This window comes from Protopterus annectens, chromosome 5.part0 (assembly GCF_019279795.1).
Source record: "Protopterus annectens isolate FY-2018-M chromosome 5.part0, PAN1.0, whole genome shotgun sequence".
Classification (NCBI taxonomy): domain Eukaryota; kingdom Metazoa; phylum Chordata; order Ceratodontiformes; family Protopteridae; genus Protopterus; species Protopterus annectens.
Window position 1 is genome coordinate 1,638,953,704 of NC_056735.1, and position 20,658 is coordinate 1,638,974,361.

The 20,658-nt window shown below is 39.7% G+C and overlaps 1 protein-coding gene across 1 annotated transcript in view; it reads left to right on the plus strand.

The window, feature by feature from the left end:
• The window catches only part of SYNJ1 (synaptojanin 1), a 2,168,218-nt gene that overhangs the window by 1,254,050 nt on the left and 893,510 nt on the right, over positions 1-20,658 (plus strand). The window contains exon 19 of the mRNA XM_044071423.1: positions 2,577-2,733. Within this exon, the coding sequence (XP_043927358.1) occupies positions 2,577-2,733 (157 nt within the window). The remainder of the gene's footprint in view (positions 1-2,576; positions 2,734-20,658) is intronic.

Consider the following 20,658-nt stretch of genomic DNA (forward strand, 5'->3'; position numbering starts at 1 on the left):
CTGGCATCGTGATACCCAACCTTAGTTCCCAGTGCCTCTGTCGAGTAGAGCCACTGGAGTAATCCCCGGGGTGAATTTTCTATTTCCCATCCACTCATCAAGATTTCTGTTGAAGAGGGCCAGTGAGGTGCTCTGTTTGACATATATGGGAAGTCTATTCCATAGCATGGGCAGTCTCTGGGTTATGAACCTGTCCCTCCAGCACGTTCTGTTGATTGTGGTAATGAGGTTGAGGTCTCTGGAGCATATGGTGCGGAGGGATTAGGATTTCTTTAGATATAGCATTTGTAACAGAGCTGAGTCAGACATGGCTTTGTAAGTCAAGCAGAGATCGCCTCTAAGTAGGTGATATGAGACAGAGTCTGTCTGTGTCGGACAAGTGTTTAAGGCCTAGGATCCTCTTTGTGAGGTACTTTTGCGGCCTCTAACGTTGTTGCAGGTGTCTACTGTGGCACATAACAAATAGGGCATTGTACTCTATGACTGGCCTAATGAGGGAAGAGTAGTGGGAGACAGTGACCACTTTATTCCTTGACACAAAACCCTTAGTAATGAGATGTGCTACATAGAAGGACTTTTTGACAACAGTGGCAATGTGGTGGTCAAAAGAGAAGTTGCTGTCAACATGTGCTCCCAGATCTCTCATAACTCCTTCTGTGTTCAGTGGACTACCATCGATGTGGTAATTTGTGGGAACCAGGTTTCTCCCAAACGGGATGGTGAAACATTTTTTTGGCATTGAGCTTAAGACCATGATTCTGACACCAGTTGTTGGGCTCAGTGAGGCCTTTCTGTAGGATGTCAACATCATTTGGGGAGTTAATAATAGCTCCCAACTTGCAATTGGCTGTGAACTTTGTTAGCCAGAGTCCCTTTATGTTGGCCTGGACTTCAGAGAAGTAGATACCAAACAGAAGAGGACCCAGGACCGAACCCTGTGGGATGCCACTCGTGACTGGTCGGCAATCTGACTTGGAGGGATTCCATAAGGTATCCCCATGTTTCATTTTCTTGGCATCCGTCTGTCTGTTTTTCCAGCATGACATTTCACCTTTTGTAGCTGTCCATATCTGCATTAGAATTAGTGAATACTTTGTGTATTACCATTGATGCTGTGGCATTATATATAGATGCCCCAACTTAGAGCAGTTGCATATGGAAAAATTGAAGTGGACACAAATTTACATCTAACCTTTAATATTTTTCATCATTGATGTTGTATCACTTCCGTTTCCCCACAGTGGGTATTATTTAGGCATAGCACTATGATTTTGGCTGTCAGATATAGCTTTACTTCCCCTAGAGTTATGGTTTTTCTTCGTAAAGTCAGACCTGGTTATGGGTTCACACCTAAATAAGTAAATATATTATGTGTATATAGATTCCCTTTGGCTTAAATATAGAGTCTAAAGAATTTGCTCTTCTTTTTGACCCTATGTTATGATTTTCTAATTTACAGTGCTATGGTTTTATTGCTTGTAGGCAAAGCAATATGTACATTACCTTTGGCAGACTATGTTATGAAAAGGTGTAAGCTTTCAAAGATGCTTACAAACCTATCACAAGTCAAGCAAAATGCGAGTACATTATGGTGGTTGGGGGGGGGGGGTATATCTGATTGTCAGTTGAATGCCAAATAGGCGTCAGCCCAGCTGTAACTAGACATGTTTCCCCAGCTATACAACCTGCAGATTACTAATCAAATTTTGTCTTTGAAAGTTTCAGTTATATTTTAATTGTGTCATCAGGATGAAGTCCGAGCAGTGTATATGTACTATTTAAAATAATATTTCTAAAGCTGAAAAAATACTTTTGCATGTATGTTTTCCCAGTGCTTTACTGCTACCACTGCCATGTAAGTTAGGCTGCCTTGCATTCCCATATACTTTTTCTGTGTTTTCCTTGGTCCCACTAGGTGATTGCAGATGGTGGTTCATAGTTTTTAGGGCACTTTTGCAGGGTTGTTATCTGAAGTACAACAGTTTGGCATGACTTCATGTATATATGTAAATGAGCACATACAGCAGTGCATGCTTATGTCTTTATCACTGGAGACATTTTTTAACAGTATCAGATTCATTTTGCTTTATGCCAAGGCTTTTACTACATACGTTTTTCTTTCCTTTCTACATCTTTTAAGACTAATTCATTAATAGCTTCTTGACACATGTATTTGCTAAGTCATGCCACTGCTGTTTTTCTTTTAGCCATGCCATTTTATATTGCAGATGAGTCAGCCTTTTGCAGGAGATATTCTGATGACAGTTGTCTTATTTCCTTTTTGAAGGAAGGTGTTTTTGGGGTACATCATTGTCTTAAGCCCCCCACACACATACACACACAGAATAGGCATCCAGTCCATTTTCTGACAGACTTCACTGATGTTGGCATTTTTATTAGAAGCTCTGTATAGAGGAAGAGTAATCCTGAAAAGTATATTGTACAGTCTGCTATTGTCATTCAGGAAGTTTGCAATTTAGGGAGGCTCTATGTTACATTGTCATCTGTATGTTGAGTAATGAGTATATTTTTACTTGTGCTGATTACACTTAAGTATTATTTTCTGCTTTATGTAGATTTTTAGAGGATTTCTAGAAGGCAAATTGAATTTTGCTCCTACATATAAATATGACTTGTTTTCTGATGATTATGACACCAGTGAAAAATGCCGCACCCCGGCATGGACTGATCGTGTGCTATGGAGAAGAAGAAAATGGCCATTTGACAAATCAGGTAAGAGGTCTGTTACTTTAGCATCAAATTCATAATATTAAAGCAATTTGCCAGAGTCTATTTGCAGTTAGGCCCTCCTAGCTGCTTAGACCTGGACAGTAGCCATATCTGTCATGCAGATGATGTTGTTTTATAATTTGAAAGCATCATTTTTTCATATGATCCCCAAACATGTACTTTCATGGGACTTAGCTTAGATACGTTGAATCTGTCTGAGATTTGATTTGCTTTGTCTTGAAGAGTGATATTACAGAACTCTTACAGTTTTTTTTGTGGATTGTGATTTTTGTGAAATGCGTTTTCAGCATTTTTTTCAATAATCTGTGATCATTGATCAGCCTTGGGTCAATAAGCTACTGGACAGCCAGTGTTCATTTGCCCAGTGTGGGTTACATTTGATAGCTCTATTTAGGAAAAAGCTGGATGTAAAACCAATCAACCTGCCAAACACAAACTAAGGATTGCTGTACTCAATTTAGATTCACTGAAAAGACACAGCTTGGAAGTGGATGACATTATGGTAAGGAAGCCTGACATCTTATGTGTACAGGAGACATTATGGAAGGGCAGTGCAGCAAAGCCACTTGATTTGGGATACAGAGTCTACTACTTATGAGGAGGACAGACTAAAATGGTGTTGGAATTGTGGTGAGGGAGAGACATAAGAAGACAGTGAGAGATGTTATCAGAATTAGTGACAGACTCATGGCATTCAAACTGCAATGTAATGACAGGGAACTATTAATAATCATAGCCTATGTCCTGCTGTAGGGTTGTGATAGTGAGGAAAAGAGTGCATTCAGACAACAGTTGCAGGACATACAAGATAAAGAAGGACAGCGTGAATTGGTGTTGATAATAAATTACCTGAATGCACATATCAGGATAGACTGAATAGGATATGAGGACTGCCTGAGTCTTGATGAGTGAGGCAACAGGAGTAAAGAAGAGGACATTCTAGACTTCTGTCTGGCAAATGACTTGATGGTGGCCAGCACATGGTTCAGCAAGAGAGACAGTCACAAGATCACATACAAGAGTGACTAACATGCAATTCAGATAGACTTCCTCCTAGTAAGGAAAGGGAATTGGCATAGAATCAGTGATTGCAAAGTAATCTCCAGTGAAACATTGGCCCACAGCATATACTTCTTGTTGTCACAATCAACTGCTAGCAATGGAAGAGAAGGCTCTATGATCAACAGAGACTAGTCCGAAGACTTGGAAGTTGACTAGTGAGAAAGCATGAGTTAAAGGAATTACTTGACGCTCTAGCACCTCAGGAAAAAGAGGAAATAGATGGACCTGAAGAAAAATGGCAGCACCTCAAAACAGCATGTGTGAGAACAATAGAACAGTTATGCGGCCAAGCCAAATATGGAGCAAGGTACATAAGGAAAGTTGGTGGTGGTGGAATGCAAATGTTAAGAAAGTCATTAAAAGAAAGCAGGAGTGCAGGAAAAAGTGAGCGATAGAAAAGATGAACCAGGCTATGAAGGAATACTGGTCAGCTATGAAAGGGGTTGCAGTAGCAAAGATGAAAGCATCAGAGACACTCTAACAGCTTCTGGAAAGTGACTTGGCAAATGGCAGAAAGAAACTCTATCAGATTACAAGAGAAAGACAGGTGAAGAAGATAGTCAGACACTTTTCATAACTATGCCAGCAACAGTCTCCTTACCAGTCCACAGGACATCAAAAGCATTTGGAAGGAGCACTTCCAGCAGTTTCTGAATGAAGGAAACTCTCCAGAAGATGTACTGAACTAGATGCAGAGTATGATGAAAGAAGAGGAGAAGCCCACCATAGAAGAAGTAAGAACAACACTAAGGCAAATGAAACCAGGGAAAACAGTAGGCTCAGATGAGATCACAGCAGATAATGGTCAAGATTCTAGGTGAGTTAGGGAGAAATTACTCCTGAGGATGCTCATAGCAGTATGGAGAGAAAGGAGTATCCTGGATGACTGGAGAATAAGCGTACTTGTGTCAGTGTACAAGAGCAATGGGGGCATCCACAACTGTGGCCAGTACAGAGATATCTTGTCATACTGCATGGAAGTTCTGAACAGGTTGATTGATAAATACTCAGAGCAGAAGAAGGTAAGGTGGAAGATGAGTGGTTCAGATCAGGATCTAGCACAACCAACCCGATGTATACAGTGAGACAGCTAATTGAGAAGAAGCTAGAGAAGAGGAAAGAGTCCAACTGGACATCCCTAGACTTTAGAAAAACATATGTCAGTGTCCCAAGAAAGCTTATTTGGGCAGTCCTGCAGTGGTTTGAAGTCCCAGAAACATTGGTAGAATTAGTGCACGCTATATACAAAGACCCAATGAACAGTGTTCAGCCTCACTGAGTGGCTCCTAGTGGGAGTGGGTGTGCATCAGAGTTCAGCTGTGAGCCCAGTGCTGTTCATACTGACAATGGACTATATTAGCAAACAGATTGGAGGGGATATATCAGCAATGTTGCTGTATACAGACAGTCTGGCATTATAGGCAGACTCTGAGCAAGAACGTCCGCAAAGGATGGGGGGGAGTGGAATTCAAAACTGAAGGCACATGGGATGAAACTGAGTACAGGTAAGACAGCTGTAATGACAGCAAAAGGAGGAAATCAGAAAGAAGCTGAGAAGTGAGATAGAGGAAAACGGCAGAACAGTTTAACAGCTTCAGGTGTCTGAGAGGGGTGGTTGAGAAGGGAAACATGTATGAGGAGGTCAGAGGGGCTGTAGCCACCTAGCTTAGAGTGTTGGGATAGTGTATGACAGAAGAATACCAAAGAAGCTGAAATGGAAACATGACTGTAAGCCATAGAGATTCACGGATTTTGTTAGAGATGACCTGCATCAGTCAGGCATGACAGTTGAAGAAGTTAGAAGAGTGACATTGAATCTAGAGAAATAAGACAGTTGACAACACCTTGACTCCATGTAGAGAATGATGATTTGCAATTCATCCAAATAATGAATGTGAATTCCATAATAAATATACATTTGTAATATGAGTGTGTGTGTGTGTGTGTGTGTGTGTGTGTGTGTGTGTGTGTGTGTGTGTGTGTGTGTGTGTGTGTGTGTGAGAAAACTGTATTTGTCTGTTATAAGTGTACCAGAAGGTTTGTCTTTTAAGAAAAGCAATCTTATACAAAATGTCCAGAGAGTACAGCAAGACCTCATGCTTCACTTAGAAAACAAGTTAACAATGTGTGAAGTCTCTAGCAGTCATTGTTTCTAGCAGTTTTCACAAAAAAATCGACTTTTTGATAAAAGTAAAACACTTCATATTAAATATAGTCAGTCTCAAAGAGAGCAACACAATAAGAACAAGCTGCTATAAACAAAGAAATAGTTAATTCTTTCCTTTTCTGTAGAGGCAGTTATAACAGAAGGTTTATTTCTCAGTATTAAGAACAACTGCACTTTCATACAGTAACAGTTCTCCAGTAGCACAATAGTTTGAATAGCTGGTAAAAGAGCTTAAACAGTGTAGACGTTCCTGTGTCCATTCCAGAGGTACCTGGGTTGACTAAATTTCCATCAATGTCAAGTTCCTTTCAGAATTCAGATTTACAAAGCATACAAATGCAAAATGAATGATTCCTGAGGCATTTATTGAACAGCAGATAATTCAGCTTCATGCTTTTTATTTTTTACGTTTTTAATTAATAAGTCAACATGGCAGTAACAACTTTACATTTCAGTTCCATAAGACAGGATGGAACTGCCCTGCTTAAAAAAAAAAAAAAAAAAAAAAAAGGCAATTTTAACTCCATTTTGTCCCACCATAGTACCACATGTTACTGACTTAAGCCCTAGGTTCAAGCATTAACCCTGTCAGGAACAGACCCATTTCAGCTGCTGTGGCCATAGGAAGATTAACGATATGGGGCTGAAATTTCAGGTGTTTAAATGTGTGACACAGTCAAGGGTATCTGCTTCTGTCCTGTAGGAATGTCAGTAGTTGGTCAGATGCCATGTCTTCCCTGTCTTCTCAATTAACTTGTCTACTTGGGACATATAGTACTTGTCAAATTGTGCTCAGATTCCAAAAAAAATGATTATAGAAATGTTTGGAGTCATCAGGCTTTGTTACCAGCACAGATGGGCTATTCCAAGTGCTGTAAGACTCTTCTATGACCTCTTGTTTTTCCATGGAGAGTCAAATACATTTTTGGGTGCAGAACAGCCTAAGGAGGAAAAAAAAGTTTGTCCAAGAAAAAGTGAGCCAGCAAACAGAATAGACTATGTTTCTCATTCTTCTTGACTATAAAGCTCATAGACAAACTTTGCCAGTGAAACCTTTATCAGTGTTATAAAGGAAAATGCTTGAGAGACATAAAAAACACAGGAGTTGACTAGCAGAATCAGACGATGGAGATGAACAGGATGAAGACCAGCAACAAAGAAATCACTGAATAAATGGACACTATAAAGCATCAGTCACATTTGTGACATATGGCTTTGCAAGAAGAATTGACTGAGAGAGACTCAACTTTTTCTGACTTTGTTAAACTTGTTTTTTGACAATAAAGGATATACCCCACTTAGTCATTAATGTTCAGAAGTACACTAAAAGGGAAAAACTAATTAAAAATGTTATTATTATTTGCTTAAAACATTTCATGATATAAACTGAAAGTTGTATAGTAAAGCAGTTTGTATGGTGTGTGTCAGGAGTATTTTAAATTTGGGGGAGTCTTTTCACTGACTGTTGTATGTGTTAAATATATTAAGCAAGTACTTTTGTGGTTGTAAGAAATATTGGCTTTACAGTATAACAAGAGAAGAAAGACTGAACAAAACAAGATTAAATTAATATGATGTGATCTTGGGTTGCTGGGGTGGGGTGTAAAAGTGCATTGATTGTACTAAATGTAGATTTAAGATAATTTATTTTGTTTTTACAATGATGTATATCATTGGCTTAAACTGCAAATATGTGTTTTTTTTTTTTTTTAAGTATTAGGCTTGAAAAATAAGACAAAATTATGAAAGCCATGAAAAATGCTAAGCTCCTTGTATCTACAAAGATATTGGCTGTTTTTTCCATTAGTAAATAGGATGTCTGCAACCAAAGACAATTGTACATTCTGTTCTGAGTAAAATTTGCAGAGACCTTCATGCATCTGCAGAGATGTTAGCTATTTTTTTCTCATTGCTGACTGCTTTTACAGGACGACAAACTGTCTGAGAGTGCAAGCAGTTAATCTGGAGTGTTATGAGCATTCTTTGCTGATGGAAATGCAAAATTTAAAGATACAATGGCAAGCACTTCACTGAAAAATAAAGTTGGAAATTTTAGGAATTGAATAAGGGTGGCCTAATGGTTAAGGTGTTTGCCTTATAAACACAAGGTACAGGGTTTGAGTCTCACAAGGGATAATTGGCTAGGCTTAAAATGGCTCACAAGGGCAGTTAGCCTAGTACTAATCTATGAACACTATGAACGCTATTCTATGAAAGAGATAGCAGCCTCCCTAGCAGCCTAAATATTTTAATGCATTTAATAGAACTGTGCCCAATTTATTATTTAGAGATAACCAGTGTTTTTTTTCTTTCTTGGAGCTAAAGGTTAATGTTTTCAAGCTGTTTTTCACATCTGGGAGGGGAACAGAGATAATAAAACAACAGGTACTAATCCATGTAAGTGGGAACACAGGCTGTAATATGCACTTTAACATGGTTAACTTTATTTTCTTTGCTCCTATTTTGCTCCCTCCTCCACCATTCATCATTTTACCTGCCTAGCACCCCGGTTCCTGTCCATGCTGGGTTTACCAGCTACTGACACACTCCCCCAGACTTAATCTGGTGTAATGCTGGGACTTGTCACAAAATGAGACATTTGGTGGCTTGACATCTATGTGCATCTGTCCGGGGGGGGGGTTACTTTTTATGGCATACCTGTTTCAAGCCCCTCTCCTCATTGCAGATTCATAGTTTAGCCTTGGGGGGGGGGCTTACAGAATATATGTATACCATTTCACTCTGCCTCTGCTGTAGCTTAGCCACATCTCCACCCTCAAACACCTCTTGTAGGCATGCCCACCTTGTGATGTTTAAAGCGTCCACCAGGGATCTTCACCACAGGTGTCCATGGACCCGCCCACTCACCCACTCCTAGGATAGTTATAACCATTCCTCCCTGCCACCCCATCAGTCACCTGAGCTGCTAATCAAACCTGAGCTGGCTAGATTGTAGTCAGAGCTTTATCCCGCTTTGCCTCCAGAGTGGCTAGGTAACCTTGATTTTAGGTTAGTAATGCCTGTGGGTTTGGCTGTTGATTTGGGGCAGTTGTTTCAGTTGATGGGGGGAGGAGTTAAACTTCAAATTTTGATGATTTATATAATTTTGTGTATTTTCTCTAGGTTAACGGGATGCAGCGTTCTGAAAATGTATTTAGTATTTTGAGTGATGATTTCCATTAAAACAAAATGTATGAAAAATGTGACACAGAATCAAATGGATATGAGAACACGTGGTATAAATGATCATTCTGCCAGACAGTATGTGCATGTAAGACAAAAGCAGGAAGTACACATTTAAAAATTCTGTCATGTATATTAGTTGGGAATAATGATTTATCATAATGTCTGCAGTATCCATATTATCTTGAAATGTAAATGGCCTTACAGATGTAAACAAAAAAGGAAAGAGTAATGAATTATATTAAGAAATGCAGAGTGCAAATAACAATGCTGTAAGAAGTGCATTTAGGAAGAAATGAGCATGTGAATTTGGCCATTAAAGGATTTCAGGATGGATATTCAGCAGAATATCAGGGAAAAGGAAAAGAGGAGCAATAGTACTGATTGATAAGGGAACTCCAATAGTGAGAGAAAAAAGATAATAATAGCACATTTGTGGTGGTAAGGGGCTGTTGGCAAGGGATGAGGATTATGCTGACGTGTTTATATTCCATCAAAAACTGTTATTATGGAACGCAAGAAAATTGTGGGAGAAGTCAACTTCCAGCAGGCCATACTACTTATAGGTAGGGACTGCAAAGTGATTTGCAACAGTGAAAATCGGGGGGAGGTCTAGAGGGGAAAGTATAACAAAATAGGGTATGGGAGATGTGTATTCAGTAGCAGGAACTCGGGACAGAATTTACATATTATTCCCAAATGTATAATAAATGAACTAGCCTGAGTAGAAGTTATATTAAATGGTAACACATGCATTTGATTGAAAGCTTCAACACCTATCCAATAACTGTTTCAAATCATGATCCATTAAAAACTAGTGTAAAAATGCAGGATAATGAAGGAAAACAAAACATTGGAGCTTTCCCACCTACCTGTGAAAAAGAGAGGAATTTAAGAAATGGTGAAAATTATTTGAGAGTTATTAGAAAAGATAGAAATTTCTTCAGAAGTGGTACTTAGTGAGTGGTAGAGAATGAAAGTGGAGTTTAAAAAAAGGGGTAGGAATGAAAGACGAAGATGTATGGTTTAAGAAGTAATGGAAATTATATAGAGAGGCTGATAAAGTATTGAGAATAAGAAGAATCTCCTAGAACTAGAAGATCCACAACTCTAGAGTGCTAATGAGAAAATAATGGAGTATTTTGATAATATGCATGAGTTTAGACAGATTGCTATGTTTGATAACATCTCCATACCACAAGAACTTTTAGCACAACATCTTAGGCAACAGAAAGTAGAAGAGTTTATTGCCAAACATAGGGAGTCTATAACAAGAAAAATAACAAGAGAATCCTATAGAGGTATCAGACATTTTTCAGAAATTTTATGAACATTTTTATAAAGCAGAGGATTGTGAAAAACAAGAACGGGCAGAAATAGAAGTATTTATGGAAAACTTAATTATGTCAAGGTTAGAGGTAGAGGATGTGCAACAACTAATAGTTACCGACGTCGGAAATCGATACTCCAGACCTATGGTCACCCCCTCGTTGGTCAGGTCAGACCATAAGCTAATCACCCTTAACATCCACATCCCACTCCCACCCCCCAGTAAGGAAACCTCCATAAAAACTTCTCAAAGGCCAACTTCATGCTACTCAAGTCAGAAGTTACAAATTTCATGACACCCATGCAGACGGGAACTGAAAGTTCAACTGCTGAGTCCTACACTAATGCACTGTACGAGCACATCCACTTGTGCATGAATCGTGCCATCCCAAATAGAACCAAGATGCTCTCCTCCAAAAAAAGGAAGCCAATCTGGTGGTCCCCTGCCATAAACAAGCTTTACAACAAAAGGAAAAAAACTGTTGCAGAAAAGAGGAAAATCCCAGGATGCAAAAAACTCCCTCACCAGCCTCAGTAAGAAGCTGAGATCCCTCATAAAATCCTCCAAAGCTAGTTACAAAAATAAAATTGCCAAAGATTCCAAAGACAACCACATGGCATTGTATAACTATGTCAAGAATCTAAATGGCAATGCACAGATCTGCTCTGAGCTACAACAGAATGGCATTAAATATACTGATCCCAAGGATATTGCCAATATCCTGGCAGATCGATTCAGTGCCAACTTCACCCCCCTCTCACCCCCTAAATGGCCCATCTCAGTACTGGAAGATTGCCAAATTCTGGTAATAACAGCCACACAAGTAAAAAACGCACTCTCCAAAGCTAAGAATACAGCATCCATGGGACCAGATGACATCTCGGGCTGTGTGCTACATGAACTGCAAAATGAACTGGCACCTCACCTAAGTGTCATGTTTAATCATATTCTCACCTCAGGCTTCGTGCCCACTGAGTGGTGCACAGCTACAGTTATCCCACTCCACAAGGGGGGATCCACCTTGGATCCCAGGAACTACCGCCCCATCAGCCTGATGAGCCTGGTCTGCAAGGCCATGGAACGTATTATCATGGAACTTATAAACAAAGACATTGGCAACCTTAAAACACTGGCCTCACCCAGTTTGGGTTTGTGAAGGTCCGATCTTGTCTCCTGAACCTTATTGATTTCTTCGAATCAGTCTCCAGAGCTGTGGACGAGGGTAAGGAAGTCCACACAGCCTATCTGGACCTCGCCAAGGCCTTTGACACCATCCCCCACTCTGGAATCATAGATAAACTTACTAAGCTGGGCATTAATCCCTACGTCACTCGATGGATTGCCAACTGGCTTACTGACAGAACCCACACTGTAAAAGTAGCTGACTCCAAATCCAGCTCCAGACAAGTGACAAGTGGAGTACCTCAGGGTTCAGTCCTGGGACCTCTGTTGTTTGGCATCTACTTCTCTGAAGTACAGGCCAACACTAAGAGACTCTGGCTAACAAAGTTCGCAGATGACTGCAAACTGGGAGCCATTATTGAATCCCCAAATGTGGATACTCTACAAAAGGGCCTTACAGAAACAGATGCTTGGTGCCAGAGCCATGGGCTCAAGCTCAGTGCTAAGAAATGTATAGTTATCCCCTTTGGGAAAAAACATGTACCCGTGAATTACCACATAGGTGGCAGTACACTAAACACTGAAAGTGTGATAAGAGAGTTGGGGACACAGGTGGACAGTGGTCTCATCTTCAATAACCACATTGCCACAACAGTCAGGAAATCCTTCTATGTGGCACACCTCATCACTAAGGGCTTTTCATCCAGAAAAAAGGAGGTCATTGTCCCACTGTACTCATCCCTCATTATACCCATTATAGAATACAACACCCCGTTTGGTATGTACCTCTCAAGACATCTGCAACAGCTGGAAAGGTCACAGAAATACCTCACTAAAAGAGTCACAGGCCTAAAGCAGATGCCTTATGCTGACCGCCGTAAAAAACTCCAGCTATACTCTGTTGCATATCATTTACTCTGAGGCGGTCTCTGCTTAACATACAAGGCCATGTCAAACCCAGAGCTGATGGACATGCTACACTTAAAGAAATCCCAATCCCTCAGAGCCACACACTTCAGGGATCTAAATCTTGTCATCATATAAAAAAAAACATGCTGGAGGGATAGGTTTCTGACCTAGAGACTCCCCAGACTCTGGAATAGACTGCCCATACATGTCAAGCAGACCGCCTCTTTGGCCCTCTTCAAAATGAACCTTGATGATTGGATGGGAGAAAGGAAATTTACCCCTGGGATCACGTCCATTGCCCTGCTAGTCAGGGGTACAGGGAAGTAAATGTTGTGGAAAGAAATAGCCAGGGAATTGTTATGGCTAGGCTTGTATAGGCCCTAGGGCCGATAGCCTAGTACCAACCTATGAGAAGAGGAAAATTAAAACTGTGACAAGTAATCACTCTGCAGGAAAGTCTGCAGAACAGATGGTATTCCTGTGAAAGTTGGGAAGTTAGGAGGGAAGAAAGTGATAAAGATCTGAAAGATTTGGTTTGACATTTTTTTTAAAAGGAGGGGAAACACCAACATCTTGGAAGAAAGCTGTGGCGGCAGTACTACGCAAAGATGGTAAAGACTGATCAGACCCAGCTTCATATAGACTCATTTCAATTTTAAACAACGATTGTAAAGTGTTTATTGTTATACTAGCTTAAAGAATGGCAAAGGTGTTGCTAAAATTGATAGATATACATGAATGTGGTTTTGTGGAGGGGAAGCAAAGATTTGAAGATGAGAGCAATGGTGATGCAGAGGAAATCAGAATGCAAGAAAAATACCACTGTTGGTGTGTCTTGATGATGAGAAGGCATTCAGCAGAGTAAGCTGGGATTTTATAAGTAGGATAATGGAAGCATTTCCATTCCCTAATAAAGTAATAAGGTTAATTAAAAAGACATATGAAGGATTAAAGGCAAGAATTAAAGTGCGATAGTTCCTCTCTGATAAGTTGTGTATGAATGGAGGAACCAGGCAGGGGTGTCCTCTTGTCTCTCTCTTTTTTTCTTTACACTTAAAGCCAGTGGCAAAGAAAATAAGGTACTTGGAAATTCAAGGATATAATTGGCTTGTTAATAAAGAAAAATTTGCTTTATTTGCATGTGATAATATTTTGTACCTGGTAAGTCTAGAAAAGGACATCTCCGTATTGTGGAAGAATTTTGAGATGGTTTGAAGTCTTTTTGGAATATAAAAATAATGAAGATGAAACAAAGGCTATTGCTATAAATTATGTACCCATACATGAATTGGTTCAGCAATACCTATATTTATGGGTACATAATAAGACGAATTATGTAGGAGTTTGGATTAAAAAAGGATTCTGTTATGAAAGCTAATGACGTATGTGAAGAAACTAAACAAAAAATAATTACAATTGAGAAACTGGAAGTCCTTGTTTATCAATATGAATAGTTAGATACAAGCAATGAAAATGTTTTTAGTCCCTTTAGTTTTCTGTATAGGTCAGGTGTATTTTTATCAACCAGAGAAGAAATTGTGGACAATAATTAACAGAGTTAAAGGAATTTATCTGGGAGGGGAAGAGGCAGGAGTTTGATGGATAAGTTGATCCTTCCAATAGAACAGTGTGGTTTAAGGTCACCTGATTTGAATGGATATTTTAGAGCTACACACTTAAGGCTCATAATATATAACATTAACAGAAGGTTACCTCTCCAAACATCTGCACCAACTGGAAAGGCCACTAAAATATCCCACAGAGAATCCATGGCATCCCAACACCTGTCCTATGCAAACAGGCTCAAATCACTATCATTCTACTCGGTGCCGTACAGATTTCTCGGGGGTGATCTGTGTCTCGCCTATAAGGCAATCTTGGACCCTACCCTACTAGAAATGCTCCATATCCGTAAGTCTAACTCCTTACGCACTACCTGCTCAAAAGGCCTGAACCTAATATGTGACAGTAAGAAAACCTGCTGGAGAGACAAGTTTGTCTTCCAGAGGATGCCCCATCTCTGGAAAGACTTGCCATACACGTCAAGCAGAGCACCTCGCTGACCTTCTTCAAGCGTAACTTTGATGAGTGGATGGGAAACACAAATTCATCCCAGTGGTTCCACCTGTGTCCCTCATTGACGGGGGCAACAGGTGCTGACTGAAGTTTCTTTTTGGGGATAAACTCTTGACTAGGTTTGTAAGGGCCCTAGGGCCATTAGCCTAGTAGCCTCCTATGATCCTATGGTTATACTTCAACGTGGGAAGGGATGATGATGAATCGGGGGGACATTCAAGAAGTAAGGTGTAGAATTTTGAATGCAGATCCTTACGGAGAATAATAACAACCATAGATAATATTGTATGCAGAACGTATTCTAAGAACTAAATCAGCACAAGCATAGATAAAGGAGATTTTGCCAGTGGGGATGACTGCAAGAAGGAGTTCAGAAAATAGACAAGAGGGAAATTCAATTTACTTGAGAAACTGGCATAGGAACCAAGGTATTGGGAGAAAATAACTCAAGAAAAAGGTAATAGAGTGGGAAGTGGACAAGAAGACATTTGCACTGCAGGCTAGAGACTACATTCCCTACTAGGAATTGACATTGGCATATAGTCAAAGAGAAAGGGACAGGGGAATCCTAAATGAAAGGTCTCCTCTGGTAGAGTTTTTAGTTGAATCTAGAACAGAAGTTGCTATTAAAAAGGGATAATTAGTAGGGCATATAAAATATTGCATAACTATAAGAACCAATCGTAGAGAGGATTGGGATGAGAGATTGGAAAAGCAATTTACAAGGAAACAGTGGGTGGACATAGGTATGGCTCCCAAGTATGCAACAAAGTCTAGAAGGTTTCAGATTTTTGCTTGGAAGTATTTACATAGGGATTTTTATACCCCAAACAAACTCCGAAGAATTTTCCTTCCAGTAGATGGCAAATGTTGGATTTATGATGAGGAAGAAAGAGGTAACTAGGAACATATGTTTTGGGAATGTAAATGAGTTGGCACACTAAAAAAATCGCTAAAGCTTACACTGTCAGAAATATTGGGTGAGCAAATGGGTGTAATTAAGGAAATAATTTTTCTGAACTGGAATACAGGATCTGAATTGCTTAGATATAATAAGGCCTTGTTATGTTTAATTTTGACAGCAGCCAAAAAAAGCAATTACTAGAAAATGGAAATCAAAGTTTAAACCAGCTGTAACAGAGATAAAAGAACTGGAAGCAGGATATTTGGAGAAGAGTAGGAGCAAATTACATAGAAGAAAGTGGAAATTGTGGAACCAATAGCGGCAGAATAATGTTTTGGAGAAGGATTGAGGTTTAAGGGAAGGCGTGAATTGACGAGTTTATGCAGTGCTGAGCTGATGATAAATATACAAAAGGATATATGTGGTATATAATGTTTGCAACCTGGAATGTGCTACTACAGTTTAAGTTTGCCTGAGTCTTACGTGATAATTCAATAAAGATTTTTAAACCAAAATGAAAGGAGGAATCTCGCAGAACTAAGGATAGACCAGAAAAGTCAGACTGGCTATTTATGCCCCTTCAGGTATTGCCCCTTCCCAGCCTTGCAACTCATTAAATCTTTTATTTTTATTTTATTTTATTTTACATTTGTTGACCGGGATAGTCCGACTGGATGCATGTCCATTTTCAGCGGAGGCCCGGGGAGAAAAGCTCCAAGGGTAAGCAGATACAGCATTACATAATACCAGCATTACATAATGCAATCTTTCACTAAATTTAGGTATTCATATTTTTGTGAGTCCCATTAGATAACAACAGGCAGCAGGGTTTTGACATTTACTTAGAAAGGCTACAATTGGCAGTGTGACTCCCTCTCCCTTTTTAGAGGATTCCTACTCATTCTTCAAACCAAACTTCTTTCCTTCAGATGTTAACATCATGATCAGTGCTACAGTAACCTTAGCTTATATGGGTTATATCCTGCTAAGGATTTATGGCCAGCCAGTTCAAGGACACCTTCTATGCTCCCAACAGTCAGTTCAAGCTGAGCTAAAGAAAGGGTAGTTTGAGTGCAAAGCCTCTCAGAGCTTTCCTTCTGCCAAAGCCTCATATGGGTACCTCTGCTATTGACATTTTTAGTTCCTCAAACCATTCATCTTTTTTCTTGGCTTTCTCTGGTGTAGTCCCTACAACCGCCATGGACCAGAGGTTAGTCCTTTGTGACTGTTGGAATGCCCTTGGTAGGCAAGGGAAACCACTCTTGCTGGTCCTAGGAGAAGGAGCAATGAATTCCTCTCTGCCTGGCTTAAATGGATTACCTTTTCCTAACGAGGCTTTGCCTGGCAAAAGTGAGTCTGCTTCTTTAGAGATTCCAGTAAAAAAGAAGCAAAAACTTGGATATATATCTTCTCCTGTCCCAGTTACTCCAAGCAGGAGTAATTTTATTGGGTTTAGCTCAGGGTTTATTTCTGGCAAGAAAAAATAATTCATTTTCTGGAGAAGTTTAAGATTTTGAACTACTAAAGGATTGTTAAGTTGCAACTTCTTTTTTTCTCCTCTGGTTTCTGATTCAGATTCTGAGGATAGTGTGGCTTCTGTCAGTCTCTTTGAAGGATTCTCTTTTTCAGAAATGATTTCCACTTCCACAATTCTACTGTCTCTGAAGAAGTATTATGATTTATTGCAAATGGATTTTTGGGAACGCACTCCAGTTCCTCCTCTCCTTTCAGCATTGGAAGATGTTTTTGTGACAGCCTGTAACCTGTCTGGCAGCCAGCCTGGTTCCCCAAGAAAACAGATTGTGTAAAGTTCCTCAGTCTTCTACGTTTTTTACACTAATCCCACATCAGACCCAGCAATTATTTCTCTGGCGAGCCCTACTGCTTCTGCTAAATATCTGGTTAATACCAATCCCACCCCTTCTGACAAAGATGGAAAAGCTTTTGATAGATTTGAGTAAAAAGTGGGGTGTATATTAATTCATCATATGGCATTTCATCAGAATTGCTGTTCATCTAACCCTAACCAACACACTTTCTCAAATACACACACAAACATCACACTTACCTGTTTCAAAGCAACAAACATCCATTAAAAAAAAAAAACAGTTAAACAAATCGCATGTTTGACCAGACAACCCTGCACATCCATCTGTCGACCAAACACACAACAGTCATAAATATATTATATAAAATATTATATGTGTGTGTGTGTGTGTATATATATATATATATATATATATATATATATATATATATATATATATATATATTTGTGTATATATATATATATATATATATTAGTGTCACAGCCTGTTTGCATTATTAATAGCTGTTTTACATATGCCAACAGAAACTGACAAATAACACACGTCATGTCCTGTGAAATATGTCCTACATTCATATTTGTTATACATAATGCACTTATAAACTAGAGTTAGAAGTATTGATGGTGTAATCACAGTTCCTAAAGAAATGTTTTATTTTAAGGAGCTCCCAGACATTGAACTGTGTTTTTACTTCAAGAAAGAGAGCAAAGTACAGTTATGTACACTTACCATAAATGTAGATGTTTGAGTATAATTACTGTTGCAGTCCTGACTTGTGGGATTTCCAGCCGTGAAAGCTCTTGGCTTGCCCGACTACCAGAGAAATTTTTTCCTCCTCCTAAGGCTGGCAGACAACCTAACTGATGTTAGTATGCATGGGTATGTAGGAAGCAAGTCTACATTATGAAATCAGTCTTTTCTTGCCGTCAGAGCCCAAAGCAGTATTTCAGTGCATCGGTCGGTCCGCACCAGCGAGATATCAGAAAGATAAGTGTCCCATTGGGGAACTCCTTTCTTTTGCTTTAAACTTGTGTCAGATAAAGTAAATAATAGTGTCTGCTGCGGTAAACAAATACCACGGAGACTTCCATTCGCTTTGCATCACCTGCTTAGGCAGTTGCTGCTTTTGCGCCCACTTTAACTCTAGGACGATCAGATGTAGGGCCAAGATTTTAAAGTCAAAGTAAACTTGGGTCTATATTCTATGTTTGAAAAACATGTTCATCAAACAAATTTTCATCAACACAGAAACAGTGAACACACTAATATCTGAATGGCCACTTCAGCAAATTTTTTCCCATGGGAAAAAAACGCTTGGCTGTCTTTGGGGATTTGTCCTTTTCTCCACTGTAGTGTTGTCTTGGAGTTGGTATATTTAGTTAAAGGGTTTGTTTTGTTTTTCTTTGGCCAAGCGATTTTTCCCCTGGTAAAAAATTTGCTAACGTGGTCTTTCGGTGATTAGTGTTTTTGCTGTTTATGTTTTGATGAAAATGTGTTCGATGAACACGTTTTTCAATCACGTAATATAGACCCAGTAAACTTTATTGTCACTTCGATTCACACTAGTGCGAACCAAGCAAAATTACGTTTCTTTGGTGCATACAAAACACAGACTACATTTAACATGACAATAATACACAAAATTCTATGGATACAGATAAACACAACAATAATAAATACTTGCATTATTGCACTGATTTAACAGATTGACACTCATTACTAGGTTATTAGCTTATTTTCACTGGAAAAAATGCACTTAAGCGATTGACTTAAGGCCTACATTTATGTTGCACAGTAAGACAGTTCCGTTTGAGTACTGCTGACTTTGCTGTCTGTGTGCGGGTAAGATCTTATTACATATTGCACTATAGAGACTTTTCAGTATTGCTGGATTACTGCCTTAATGTCTAGTGTGAAGGGCATTGTTTCTAGAGTTCAGCAACCTGATGGCTAGTGGAAACAAGCTGTTTCTGAATCTTGTGGTTTTGCAGCGTATGCAACGAAAGCACTTTCCTGATGTTAAATGTGAGAATAGCTTGTAAGCAGGATGAGTGCTATCCCTGGTTCTTTTCCTTGCCCTTCTGAGACATCTGGACATGTGAAGGTCTTGTAAGGATGGGAAGGAGTTCCTGATAATTCTCTCAGCTGCTTTCACTACCCTTAGGAGAGACTGGTGCCTGGAAGCAGAGCAGCTTCCATACCATGCTGTAAAACTGCTTGTCCGTATACTTTCAATGGTGCTCCTGTAGAAGGTTGGGAGAGCCATTGGTAGGTTTGCTGTCCTCAACCTTCGCAAGAAGTGAAGCCGTTGGTGTGCCTTCGTAATGATGGCATTTATGTTGGCTGACCATGTCAAGTCTTGCATTGTGCACCCCCAGAAATTTTGTGATTTTTTTACTCTCTCAACTGTTTCTTCATTGATTACGAGTGGAGAGTGCTCTCTGTTGCTCTTCCTGTAGTCCACAATTATTTCTTTGGTCTTGTTGACATTTAGTACAAGATTATTGTTGTAACACCAACTTATGAACTGATTCACCTCTTCTCTGTAGGCTGTCTTGTCATCTACTGATGAGGCCCACAACTGTCATATCATCTGCAAATTTGATGATATGGTTTGAGCTGTGCTTGGCAGTACAGTCGTGGGTTAGTATGGTGAAAAGCAGGGGGCTTAGGACACATCCCCGTGGGACTCCAGTGTTCAGGGTGATGCTGTACGATGTATTCTTGCCTGCGCACACTTTCTGGGGTCTGTCTATAAGAAAGTTTAGAATCCAGTTGCATAGTGTTGTGCTGATGCCCAGTAGAACCAGCTTTCAGAACAGATTCTGACTGTATTGAAAGCTGAACTGACGTTGATGAAAAGTAGCCTCACCTTAGCTATTCTTGTTCTCCAGCTGGTCCAGCAGTAAGTGGAGTGCCAAAAAAATAACATCTCCTGTGGAGCGATTGGGTCTGTATGCAAACTGGAGTGGATCAAGTCTGCAGGTAGTTTGGATGTTATTACATCTTTGACCAGTCTGTCAAAGCATTTCGTCACACTGGAGGTGAGAGAGTTAGTTATTTAGGCTACCAGCTGGTGACTTCTTTGGCAGTGGTATAATGTTTGTGTATTTGAAACATTTGGGCACAATGGCTTGACTCAGTGAGTTGTTGAAGATGTCTGTGAGTACATTTGTTTATTGGTCCGCACAGTCTCTGAGCACTCTTCCAAGAATGTTATCAGGTCCAGCTGCTTTCTTGGGGTTCACACTTCGTAGGGTCCTTCTGACATCAGCAGGATTGAGGCGAGCTCTTCCTCACTCTGGTTGTTGGTGATTTTCTATGC